Source organism: Anastrepha ludens, chromosome 3 (genome assembly GCF_028408465.1).
Source record: "Anastrepha ludens isolate Willacy chromosome 3, idAnaLude1.1, whole genome shotgun sequence".
In the NCBI taxonomy this organism is placed as follows: Eukaryota; Metazoa; Arthropoda; class Insecta; order Diptera; family Tephritidae; genus Anastrepha; species Anastrepha ludens.
In genome coordinates this window covers 96829006-96843139 of record NC_071499.1, presented here as the reverse complement: position 1 = coordinate 96843139, position 14134 = coordinate 96829006, and the positions used below count along the sequence as shown (strand labels likewise).

The 14134-nt window shown below is 36.9% G+C and overlaps 1 protein-coding gene across 1 annotated transcript in view; it reads right to left on the bottom strand.

The window, feature by feature from the left end:
- The window catches only part of LOC128858522 (cAMP-specific 3',5'-cyclic phosphodiesterase-like), a 60171-nt gene extending 47860 nt beyond the window's left edge, over window positions 1-12311 (bottom strand). Inside the window, exon 1 of the mRNA XM_054094884.1 lies at window positions 10918-12311. Within this exon, the coding sequence (XP_053950859.1) occupies window positions 10918-12005 (1088 nt within the window). The 5' untranslated portion in view covers window positions 12006-12311. The remainder of the gene's footprint in view (window positions 1-10917) is intronic.
- Window positions 12312-14134: the final 1823 nt, after the last annotated feature.

Below are 14134 nucleotides of genomic sequence, written 5' to 3'. Positions count from 1 at the left end.
ATGCATTTCCTTCTCCACAGTAACGTGTGGATTTTCTGAGCCCCAAATCCGACAATTTTGCTTATTGGCGTTGCCGCCGATGTGAAAATCAGAAAAGAAGAAGAAGACTCACCCCTTTGGAAATAGGTTTTCAATATTTCCCAATTTTGTTCAAGCATATAGCGTCCCATTTCGTAAATGTCAAACCTCTAAGTAAATTATGAACACATTTGACATGCCATTTGTATTATCATTCTCTAAAAAATAGGTGGTTCAAAAAGCAATCGCTATATGGCCCACCCTGTAGCATTACTGCTCATTTTAAAAACCGGAAAAAGGGTCCTCATATAACGGCAATATTGCAAAAATTTTGAGAGAAAATAATAAGAATTTATTATTTGTATAAAATAAAACTGAAACATTCACCCCCATTTTTGAAAAGTTTATGTCAATTCGCTTTCCTATTTACTTGGGATTTCAGTAGAATATTTCTTTAAACAACTTACAAAATGAGTTCGAACCCCAGCTGTAATTAAATATTTGAAAGCTTGTTTCAAGATTCATCGAGTTTTATTAAAAATATAGGTTTCAATTCACATTTATTATAGGCATAGTTAAATAAATTGATATGCGTTGAGGTTGAAAATGAGTGTGGGAATAGGGTGGTAAAACGTTTTTTTTTTAGCCGCACTGGTTAACTAAACTAAAACTATTTGCGCATTCGTTGGTAGTTTCTGCTATCGCCTAAAAATAAGTAAAATAATTCATTAACAATTCCATTGATATTCTTGTAAAAATTTATTAGCGAAATTATAATTCCGAAGTTAGAAATATTTTGAAGAATAAATACTTTCCTGTTTCAGCAAACTTTATTTTGTTTTTTATTTTTGAAACATTTATAAGATTGCATATGCAAACTTACCAGAACTTCGACAAACATAACGGAAAGCTATACAGTTTTAACGATTTAAAGAGAGCTTAGAAGAAAGTCAACAAATATCAGTTAACTTAAATTACTAACATAAATAAAGTCTTACTCTTTATGAACGCTTTCAGCGCGTTCTCCTTTAGGAGGATTTAAATAATCGAAAAAAACCCTAAATAATCAATAAAAAAAACCATAAAAATCCATGCATGTATATGGTGGAAGGTAACAAGGCAAAGTAACTGTTTATAATTTTTGGGTGGGCATCGAATCTGTATTTGCAATAACTTTCCCTTGATTTTTGTGTCTTCACTTTGCTAGTTACTACTACAAAAAGTGTACCAAGAAAATACTCAATTGCTGCCTGAAGAGGTGTGGCTTATTTCTAGTAGGACTTTAAGCCTCATTAACTTTAAGTAACAGCAAATCAGAATTGAAATTAAAGCGTAGCGGTAGTGCGTAGTACCACTTAAAAGAACTTCATTATGAAGATAGCAATTTTTTTATTTTCTCTCTTTACTTTTGACTTTGTTTTTCTTGACAGGCCAATTTCTTAAAGTGGAATCACCAAAAGCCTATTCCAATTAAGTGTTGGAAGCACAAGCTTTAGGACTTGTGTCTTCATGCAGTAACCATTTAACAGCTGGTATTGACAGGGGAATTAAAAACCATTCATCTGTGCCGTTCACAAACGGTAACAGACAGAGTAAGAGTATTCTTTTACAATTAAATTTACAAAATGTGTAAAAGCCATGATGGTTGAAATATTGTAAATATTTCACTAAAATTTTTCTGTTCCTGTTTTCCCAAGAAAACTATTATTCTTTCAGCAAACCTATTTTGAGCCTAACGGCAGCAATTTTACAGAAGCAGGTGAACGATAGTTAGAAAATGCAAGAAATTAAGGATGAGAGTCCTTGCGGAAGATTCGTGCTCAGACCACAGGTACATTGAGTTTCAGTGTGGCGAGGAGGCACAAACGCCATTGCCCTCTAGAAACCCCAGAAAAACAGACGGGCAGAAGTTTAGGGGGCGTTGCGGGACCTTGACGTGACGCCATCAAGAACAGGCCATTGAGGTGGTTGTTGAGGAACTCAACGCTGCCCTAACTGAATGTTTTGAGTCAGCCTGTCCAATACGACTCTGGGGTAGCACAAAATGTAACTTCAGGGAGCATAAACTCATGGACTTCATTCTGTCATCTCGTTTGGTCATACAGAACGTTGGCACCAGTCCGACTTTTGTGACCAGCAGAAGGCAGGAAGTGATTGATATGACATTATCTAATGATAAAATATGAGATCATATCACTGGTTGGAAAGTACTCGATAAAGATTCCCTGTCGGACCACCGTTATATAGAGTTCAGGCTTGCAGCCGAGTCAATCTCGACCCCAGCAGGCCGGGTGTTCCCGAACTCCTGACAATAACTGCGATTGAAGAAGCCACAAACTCATTGAGGCGAACTTTGATCGACCACTCTTTTGCCCCGTCCTGTTGAAACCACATGTCGTCTAAGTCCATACCATTCAATTGCGGCCAAAAATAATCGTTTATCATGTCGCGGTATCGATTTCCATTCACAGTAAACCGCACCAAACAGTGATTTTTTCGGGATGCAACGGTGCCTAATGAATCACGTGTGGATTGCTTTCTGCCCAGTAACGCATATTTTGCTTGTTGACAAAGCCATTGAGCCAAAAGTGAGCTTCATCACTGAAGATGATTTTTTGGAAAAAATCTGGATTAAAGTAGCAGCAACAGAACGATTATTTTCATAAAAAATTTACACGATTTGCAATCGTTGCTCAAGTGTGTAGCGTTCCATGATGAAATGTATACTAATGAAGTTTACAAATGACAAGCGAAAAATAAAAAATATTGCGTCGTTCGCCCTCCCTATCGGAAAAAAGTTGAAGCGCACCTATTGAAAAACGCCTTATAAGGACAGCAAATAGCAACAGCCACTTCACAGTCCCAAAGTGAGAGGCAAGAGAGACCATGGCGATATTACATTATTTTCCCTCTAACAAACTGATAAGCAGTTTCGGTGACATATCCTGGACAACAAAGTTGTGCGATCGTATCCCTATGAAATATTTTCTGTGCAAGTACCTCAAAAGAAAAGTATATGAAACAAATCCAGCGCACATCTAAGCACTAAAAGAAAAAATCGTTCGCGAGGTTAAAGACATCCCGACATCATTTCTCCAGCTAGTGACACGGAATACGGGGGCAGATTCCAAAAGTGTATTCGATATTTAGCGGAAATAATTTAAGAAAATAAAATCCGCATTTGTCTTTTTTGTAATAGTTATTGAAATAAACTTTTATAATTACTAATTCTTTCTTAAATCAGCTATTAATTCCTTATTCAGCCACCGGATACCCTGTACATAAACAGGAAAGATGAATTGTATTGACCTGAAAATGAATACTTTAACACAATTTCAAGATTTATAGGTATTTACATACTTGAAAGTCAATTTTCATTTATCTGAAAATTATTCGATGAATACATTTTTATTTAGCTGTTTGCTTTAATTCGAATAAAATTGTTGATGAAAAATCTAAACAAGAAATGTAATTTAATTGAACTATTCTAAAAGTTTAATTTTTCAAAATCTTCATCGTCCAGAGGATTTAAATTACTAAACAATTCATTTTTTCTCATTTTTTTCTAGTAAAATTCGTTGGCAATATTGTTTGCCTCAGTTGCGTGAGCGAGTTGTTCTATTCATTATCTGAACGTTTAGCAAAATTGAAATATGCATATGAGTACGAGTTTTGGCTGGCACTAGTCTAGATCCACTACGATTTTGCTATCGTTTGCTCTAGAAATTCTTGAGGCAAGCATAAAGTTAAACCAAAATTTGTACCTGAATGGCTCATCCGAATTCAAACTGTTTATGGCGAAATTAGCGTGAAGCTCCGAGAAACTGTTAAAAGAACTCACCAGCTAATGCTCTACACTTTACAAGTAGAAGTCAGAGTAAGGATTTTTTATTGTATAATCTTGCTGAAATACTATAAGTGCATCTGCTGAATCAACTAGAAATATCGCCGGTGGTTGATTGACATTGCTGTTTTCGAGACTTACCTGCAAATAAAATAAAAATACATTAAATTATAAAATTAGTAGACAAGGCTGAAAGTCTCAAAGTGTGATAATTTTCAAATGAATTTTTGTTTAGCATCGGCGATTGCTTTAAATATAAAAATAATTCAAAATATTTTAGATGTAGTTGTTTGAATATATTTTTTTAATAAAAGCGTGCATTCATCTTACACAAGTCTACCGCAGCACATTTGTGAGTAAAACAGTTTCCAAGCCGTAAGCCATTTGCTCAGTACAATTTTTATTATGTTAAGAAATTACAAGAACTCCTTGTTTGTGAGGCATATGTATGTCCTATATACATATATATATATTACATAATTTACATGTACATGTACATATATATTTAACGACTAGGGTTCGCAATACTAATTGACGTAGCCATTAGAGGTGCCAAACTATCGATGGCACTATCGTCACCATCGATGGTAGGGCACTATCGAGCTATTGAACTATCGATGGTTCAAAGCCTCGATAGTGGACGATAGTATCGTCAAAAGAGCGATTTACACATCACCAAGCAAATATTCGCGCTTTTTTTATTTGTGGCGTCGATTGTGTACAAATATTAAAAAGTGTAAAGTTGTAAAGTGTTTAAAATAACAATTCGTAAAAATATATAAATTGATCGCTTTCTTAAACGAGGAATACATTTTTTAAATAATTAGTAAGAATGCTTAGAACACTTTTGCCTAATTATAGGACGCAGTTCTGCTGCAGCAAGTTGCGATTGCAACAGCAGCGACAGCGAAAAAAATTTTGTGTTGGAGAAGCCTGCACAAAAAAAGAAAAGTAAAATTTCGGATGTGTGGAATTCTTTGATATCTGCTGATAAGAAATTTGCCAAATGCCTTAGTTGCGCCAAGGAATATAAAACCAGTGGCAACACATCGAACCTGCATGATCACCTTAAACGGTTTCACCTGAATTTGGACAGAAATGCTTCTGATACACAAGTTGCTGAAGATGTTGTACAAGACGAGAACATTGCGTCTTTCAGCAGCAGCTGCAGGTCAAGCATGCGGTCAGTGGAGTCATACTTTAAAAGGGCTGTGTTGTATGATGCAAACTCCAAGCGTAAAAAGGACTTAGATGAACTCGTAGCAGAGATGGTTGCTGAGGATATTCAGCCCTTTAGCATAGTGAAGGACAAAGGATTAAATTAATTACAGCCTTAGATCCACGTTACAAGCTTCCCAGCCGGAGTCATTTGGAAAACGTCCTGATGACCAATTTGTTTAAAAAAACGACGGAAAAATTGTCAACAATTTTGGAGCAGGTTTCGAACATTGCTATCACTTGCGATATGTGGACATCTAGTGCTAACGTGAGCTTTTTAATGGTAACGGTACATTTCGTACATGAATACGGCATCAAAACGGCATCGCTAGCAACCAAAAAACTGATCGATACTACAAATCACTCGTCACAAAATATTGCAGACACTTTAAAAGATATATTAACATCTTGGCATATCTTTGAAAAAACTGTCTGCATTGTAACTGACAATGCAAGCTCAATGCTGAAGCATGTGAAATTTTAAAAATCCAGTATCTGCCTTGCTTTGCTCATACAGTTAATTTGGTAGTCCAAGATGGCTTGAATTTCAATCACAACGATGTCACAAAAGCTTTGTTTGCAAAATGTAAAAATATTGTAAAATTTTTTAAGAAAACTTCAATTGCGAACGAAAAATTGAAACAAGTTAAAGAAAATTTTGCATATACCTTGTTGCAAGAAACCCCAACAAGGTGGAACAGCTTCCACGACATGATTTAGAGAGTTTTATTAACCCATGAAGCCATTGCCAGTGAGTTATTATCAACAACAAATGCACCATTACCATTCACTGCAGAGGAAATCAACGAGTTGAAAGATAGTGACAAAATATTAGCATTATTTAAGAACGTGTCCGAAAAAGTTTCTGGTGGCAAATACGTTACAGTGTCATTAATAATACCATTGGCATATGGACTATATCGGCAAATTGAAAATCTTTCATCTCAGTATGCATCCCCGCAACGTCTGTGGAGTCGGAAAGAGCTTTCAGCAAGGCGGGACAAATTGTTTATGATAGGCGAACACGGCTTAAAGAAGAACATGTGAACATTTTGTTGTTTTTAAACAAAAATCTTACGCTCCAATAAATAAATCATATTATAGTTTTCAAGTTTTAGCTTTTAAGTCTTTTATAAGGCTTTTGTATTTTTAGCTTTTCCCTTAAAATGTAATTTCATAAAATGTAAGCAATGTTCCTTAAACTTATAAGTTCAATATTTTGGTAGAAAATACCCATAGCCTGTACTCTTACTCTTTTTTTCCAAATGTAAATCACTCACACTTGTGAAAATATATAGTTGTTTTAAAGTGTTCCTTATGAATTAAAATAAAATTCAAATTATTTGTGTTTTCTTACAAATTTCAATGATTTTCAATCACTGCTTTTTATTGCGACTATCGACCACCATCGATGGCTTGAAAATTACTATCGTCCACAATCGATGGCACCCACCATCGATAGCTTGGCACCTCTACTAGCCATAAGATGTGTCTTTGATTGCGGGGGAAATAGAGTAACTATGGGTGTACCCCCTCCATATACTTATGTATATATACTTAAGGATGAAGGTATACATATAAACATTTGTTAACAACTTTGAATGCATTATGGCATGCCTAATGGAGCTGTGTGCAGCGTACAATTGCATTTCTAAATTCCTATATAACGCGATTTATGTAGAGCAAAACCAATAACATGGCTTAGAATGTTGAGTAAACGCGTTTCAACAGCATAAAACAACGAACTAATGGACCAACCAAACCAACTGGTGTCGAACTAAAAATGGGTAAATGCATTGGCCGCACACACGTTTTTGCCACCACATTGTTTACTTATTCAAGAATGCCACTATGTCATCATGTCTCTCTATGTTTCTGTTTGTATGCCTAATTGCTCTTGCAAATTTGATTTCCCACATCGACCATGACTTTGGCTGTGTTTGAAGCGAATGAATGTATGATGTATACTCATTTTCTGGAAATTATGGCCGAACTCTGCTTCACGAATGCGTTAAATAGCAGCACAAAATTTGTGTGCCTCCGACATATGCAGAATGCAGAATACCACGGTTTTAATAAATGCCCACTACTGATTAAGGAATTTTAAATTTATGAATTATGTATAGCCAAATACCGCGAAGAAGTAAATTCATACACCACCGCTTAATTCCATGGCTGTTATGCAAATGAGTGACACTTTTAATTAGGTTTTTAAAAAATAAACGCATTGCACCTTTTAGTCAATCAGAATAACTAACATTTTTAAAATAATTGAGATAGATAAATATGTGGTAGATGGACTGAAATGAAAGTGTTCACTGACCAGTAAATCTATACTAGTACCCTAAAAAATGTGTTCATTTGTGTGAAGGACTGTTTGATTAGACAATCTGGGACTAGAATTTATAAATTTGTTTCCATTACCGAGCAGATATTGATGGCGTTAAGGTATCAATAACATGTTCCATCATTCAATTATAAAAGGTTAGGTAAGTAAGCAACTTTCTCGCTCCCCCTTAACAGATCGGCTCCTTTACATGTAAACGTACATGTTTTATAAAATGTATTTATCAAATTGTTGGAAAAATTAAACTTTTGGTGCAAATTATATGGTCGGCAACACCGTTTTCATTTTGACGCTTTGCCTTGTTATAATTCGTTCCAAATCGTTTATAAACTGCAAACATTCGAGTAAGTATTACAATAAAAACCTTGCACATGTAAGTGCAGCGTCCAACACCTACTTTACATCTACAAATACGAGGAGTTGTAATCCATATATTTGTGAGCCAACTATTTTTAAGACTTTTGGTACCACATCTGCACGAACAACTTCAACGTTCCAACACCTATGCCAGGAAGTACATCCGCTTTCCGAATTTTTCTGTCAGGGTGCATCTGATCAACTTAAATTAACAAACACGACTTAGTTTGCTACAACTGGATTATATTAGCAATAAATCTATGATATTTTCAGGTGTATTCGTTTTACATCGTGTGAATACCTTTTCTTAACTGTTTCTGAGGTGACGCCAAGTTATTAGGGACGCCAGGTATATTAAGGCAGACAAACTTCATTAGTTTTGTCAACTTTTGCTCGTCTCAAATTTAACTTGACAGATTTAAAGCAGGTCCCTTATATTGGGAAACAATCCTATTAATTGCAACGTTTTAGACATTTCTTTTTTGCAGCTAAGAACCAAGTTGAAACGCATATGTGGCTTTACGTGCTTTTGTGTCGTTATATAAGGATAAACATTTTTTTAAATAAATACTACATCATTATCATTATTTATTGCATAAAAAGAAAACAATAATCTGTCACTGGTTTTGTTCTTGCTTAAAATATATCTTTAGCTACCTTACAACCAATCTTAAACATGCCGTCAGCGAAAGAGACATACAGACCATAGTGATGGGCCACTAAGGTCGAAAACCGGAAAAAGGTCTTCAAATCGTTTGCCGGCAACGCTTCAGACAAAAACAAAGAAATAATGCTGGCCACAAGTAAAGCAGTCGGCGGGTCGGCACTACATACACTGCGCTACGCCTGTATGGCCGCCTGACGTAGTGATTGTCAGTGATCAAAGTTCCATTCCTGTCAAAATTCTGCTGACAGGACAGCCACGGGATGCCTTCTGATGTCTCCCGTGCAACACATTCACAAGGAGCTTCCATGCTCTCGGGCAAGGATCACAGTAAAATGTTTAACAAGCATTTTCTAGAGTCTGAGCCATCTCTTCGACTGCACTGATAGGATCCATTACTGCAACTACGGAGAGTGTATGGATAGGCATAAAAAGGCATTCATCACTCATCACCTTCCAAAACTCCCGACTCCCGACTGCCGAATGCCGTTATCGGACCCCAACTACAACTCATTGCAGACGAAGAGCTCCAGCTACCTCGTGAGACCCGCGCAATTTTGACTCAATTTCGTTCTGCATATTACAGGTTAAACTACTGTAATCGACCCCAACATTGTCTGATACTACTAACCACCTATTTACATGTCCCCTTAAATCCAGTCACCTAAAATCACTCTCCATTTGCACCTAACAAATCGAGGCTGCATGAGTGCTGAGCATACCGTTAGATAAGATAGACAATCATGTCAGGTGATGGCACTGACAGGACCTAGTGAACTGCTGAACTGCTGTTAACAGCCATTGACAAAATGCTTATTTAAGAACTTGTACGTGAAATGATTTATGTGTGTTAGTAGTTTGCTCTATTAACCAACAGAAAGCAAATGAAAAGAATCTAAAAGTTTCATATTTTATTTCAATCAAAATTTTGTAAAATAATATAAAAAATACGTTTGGAAAAAAAAATTACTTACCTACGTATATATTTTAAGAAGTTTTTTATTTATACACAGTAATATTATATTTATTTTTTGTATAGCTTTAGCTTCAAAACTTTGATCAAATGTTTAATTCGAAAATGAGTCCTATTTTTGAAAAACAGTGTTTTCTAAATCTAAATATGTCGATTGTGACATTGCTGTTTTCTTCCTAAAATACATCACATATATTTTTTACTGCTAATCGTATTTCCGTTAATTTTTAAAAATAAAATTTCCAAAAGATGGAATGTATTTAAAATATGTACCTCTGTTTGATCAAATTTCCCCCATTTTGGTCCATCCATGACCATACAATCCAGTCCGAAATTTTTATTAAATTTAGTTTCTTAATAACACAACCTGAGATATATTCCAATGCGTCTTCGTAAAATTCATCGTCCATAATACCGTCCTCGATTTTGTTATTGTTCAAATGCGTAACTATTTTATCTAAGTCATGGAGTTAGAGCCACTTTGTCTTATCGACTTCACCATTAAGCGTTGTACTCAGTAAATAAATAAATAAAATTATTTAATTTTTTACCGAACAGGTATTTTTTGAGCTCCGAATTTTTTCTGAACATAGTATAAACCTATAAGACCGGTCAGAGGTGCCTATATGCCCTAGGATCAGCGATTTGTAGAATGATAGCTTATGTCTTCAATGTCCCACTGAATTTTTTTTTTTGAGTTCTTAGTTTTCTTATTTTATTTCGAGTCAAGATCAAATTGTAATTATTTTCTAGTTCTCTTAAATCTTGCATCCCTTTCTAATGTTGAATGCAAGATTTTGACGTGGGAAATTAATTATTCCCCCGCTCAGAAGAAACATTTTTTAGCACCAAAACCCACATCGCAAAGAAAATAATGTTTTATCGTCGTCAGAAACCTTAACAAATCCGTAAATTACATCTTGAGTCCTAAAGTGGAGGGAGTTTAGCATTATCTTCTCTTACAGTTATTTAAAAGCTCTAAATGTTTTATACACCATGGGTATTGTTTAAATAACAAATAAAGGCGCATGAGGTATGTATTGCTGGGTTCGGTCACGTAGTCCTTTGGCACAAAATTTATACATTTAACTAAAGATCAAATAACTCTGCAATTTGCTAAAAAATTTACCGTTTAAATGGGCAAACCACAGCTCACAATAAGCTCACTGCGTAACTATAAAATCAATATATCCGAAGTAGCAAATAGCGCAACAGCGTGTGCCTATATTTAGAATTATGTTTTCATTTCAATACCAGAACATTTTCATCCCTCATTTTTCACCTACCTCTCACAGCCAATGTGGTGGTATGTTCACAACGCAGTATAATATTTTCAATTTATATGCTCAACGAGGCGTATGAGTAATCAATGAATAAAATTAATTTCTTCCTGAGATATGTAGGGCACGATATTTCAAACCACTCAAAATTTGCATAAATGTAGGCGTACATACACAACTCTTTATTCATAAATTTGTCTCTTCAAAATTACTCACCCAAAAAGGTCCGCTTCACTGCCTGGGAAGCTGATGCGCGGCGACAACGGTGATCGACCCGAACGTTTCAAAAGCTCGTGCAAGCCAGCTGGCGCGTGTATGGGACTTAAAATCGTAATTTTGCGGTTCGGTGGCGCCAATAGACCACCAGACAATGTCAACTGTGTGCGTATGCCTGTTGATTGGGATGATGTCTTCATTTCGATGGTTTCCGCTGACTTTGAGATTAAAATCGATGAGGACTGCTGAAGTCCCAACTTGTTGGTGGACAATGTTACCACTCCAGCCTCACCTGCCTCAGCTAAACCAATCTCTTCGATTTGAGTCGAAGCACTACGTATACATTTATCAGGACGTTGGCCGCCCAACGAACTACTCACTGGCTGCCCTGTGGCTTCCGAATGCGCCGAAGTGGAGCGCACAAATTGACGTACATGTTTTTGATGAGCAGTGAGAAAACTGCCACTGCTCGAGCTAATGGGATGTCCGGTGGTATCGGGATGTTGTAGGAAGCTCTTAAAATTCGTTTTAGTCGATGAGGACGAAGTGGTGGACGCCATCTTTTGTATGTAATTGCGCTGTTCGTTAGACACAATTGAAGTACTAGATTTGGCCTTCAACTGTCCGCTCAGCTGTGTAACTGCAGTATTGCCAGTACCCAGTCCCCCGATGCTTCCACCCAGCTGGCTTAATAGCGAATGATCGCCGCTAATCATTGATGATGATTGCAAACTCTGGCTGCGAGTATTTGTCGTTATGGTCTTCTGTGAGTGCACCACCTGACTGCTGAGCTGTTGCTGTTGCTGCGTGGATACGGTGGAACCAAGCACGGCGCTGCCCAAAGCTGTGTCACCATCGAATGAATTGCCGCCTCTTTTAATTATAGAGGAGCTAGTGGCGACGGAGAAGGAACGACTGGCCATTTGTGTAGCCATTTGACCTATAAGCTTCTGCTGCGCAGTCAGTTCATCGGCAACGCCATCCTCACCGCACTCCAAGTCCTGCTCCGAGCGTACTTCTTCCGCGTCCACCTCGCTAGGGGTGGTCACGATATATTGGGGTGGTGAGACTTTACCGTCCTGCGACATGGTCGACGCTTGCGTATATTTTGGCTATGATACGTTTTTTGGTAGTTTTCTGTTGCGGTTACGTTGATGGTTTTGGTGCCTTTAGCAATGAGATATCTTCAGGGTTTTCGTAAATTGGTGCAGCGTTGCCGTTGCGGGCGGCGAATACGATGGTTTAAGTTTCCCCGTCCGCAGTGCAAATGCCTATACATGTGTTGAGGTTGCGAATTTAAAGTATTTTTCTTTGAGCTTATGGTCTTTACTTTTTTTTACTTCTTATGTAGTAGTCTATTGATGATTTTATATTTTTAACATACTTTGCCTTCCTGAAAAGTAGGTGAGAGTAAATTTATAAATCGTTCTTATAGATTCATTATTCATGAATTTCGAGAAATTTTTGCCACTGCCATTAGAAAGTGTACTGCGTTGTTCGCATATACATAGTAAGAAGAGTATGGAATTAATTTTCCAAAGACAAGTTTAGTCAATAGGAAACTTTCTTTCATCCTTATAAATGAATCTTTAATTTTTTTATGATATATATATAATATATATATATATATTGTACATATATAATTGGCGCGTACACCCGTTTTGGGTATTTGGCCGAGCTCCTCCTCTTATTTGTGGTGTGCGTCGTGATGTTGTTCCACAAATGGAGGGACCTGCAGTTTCAAGCCGACTCCGAACGCCAGATATTTTTATGAGGAGCTTTTTCATAGCAGAAATACACTCGGAGGTTTGCCATTGCCTGCCGAGGGGCGACCGCTATTAGAAAAATGTTTTCGAGTTTCTGCGTGATACTGATTATTGTTCGGCAGATATCGGACTCGAAACGCAATGTAACCCCAAATAATAAATAAGTTTTTCAATGTTGCTGTATTGAATTAATACGACTAGAAATTAAATAGATTAAAGCAAAAAATAGAGTAGTAGAAAAATATGGTTTCTATTTAGAGAGAGCGAAGTTTCTTTTAAAATTTAGGACGACCGCACATAACTGAACTCGTGATAATAAATCTCGACTACAGAAATTTTGTGGGCATTAGAAGTCTGGGACCATTCTTCTATCCTGTGTGGAACTATATGCCCTTGACTTTCGAGACAGAACAAAGCCCGATAACCGCATACGCGATTTTGGACAAGTATAACGTATCACGTCAGTCGTTTCTTTCTCATGCTGGAGACAGTTGGACACATCAAGTTAAGCCAACAAGTCTTTCTCCCCCTGATCTTTCTAACGCAGAGGTGGCCTTCCTCTTCCTCTGTTACCACCAGCTGGAATCGCATCGAATACTTTCAGAGCCGGAGCATTTGTACCCATTCGCTTTGCTTCTTTATCCAGTGTGATTGTTAATAAGGCCGATGATGTCAAAGCATCCCAGGATAGCTGATTTTGGGCTGGGTTGTGGACTCGACACATAAGAGAAAGAAAGCAAATGGGACCATTCCGATTGAAAATTTAAATTTATTTGTTTATACTCACATTATAAATAAAACTAACTTCATTTAAAAAAAGTGTTATCATTTCATATCTATAGCGGACTTAACTTGTAACAGAACTTATGGCAGACCTAAGTAAAGCGTCGTCTAAGTCCATACCGTCAACGAAAAAATATGGGCCAATTACGCCGCCGGCATGTAAACCGCACCAAACAGTGATTTTTTCGGGATGCAACGGTGCCTCATGAATCACGTGTGGATTGCTTTCTGCCCAGTAACTCATATTTTGTTTGTTGACAAAGCCATTGAGCCAAAAGTGAGCTTCATCACTGAAGATGATTTTTTGAAAAAAATCTGGATTAAAGTAGCAGCAACAGAACGATTATTTTCATAAAAAATTTGCACAATTTGCAATCGTTGCTCAAGTGTGTAGCGTTCCATGATGAAATGTATACTAATGAAGTTTACTAATGACAAGCGAAAAATAAAAAATATTGCGTCGTTCGCCCTCCCTATCGGAAAAAAGTTGAAGCGCAACTATTGAAAAACGCTTTATGATATATGTATAAGTACAACTGCAGTCGCCGTGGGCAAATGAGTTGGTGCGTGACTACCATTCGATAGAGCTCAGGTTCAAAGTCCCAAACAACAGATAAAGTTGTTTCAATTAGCGGTTGGTTCTCAGTAGGCAAACCTTCGAGTCTGTT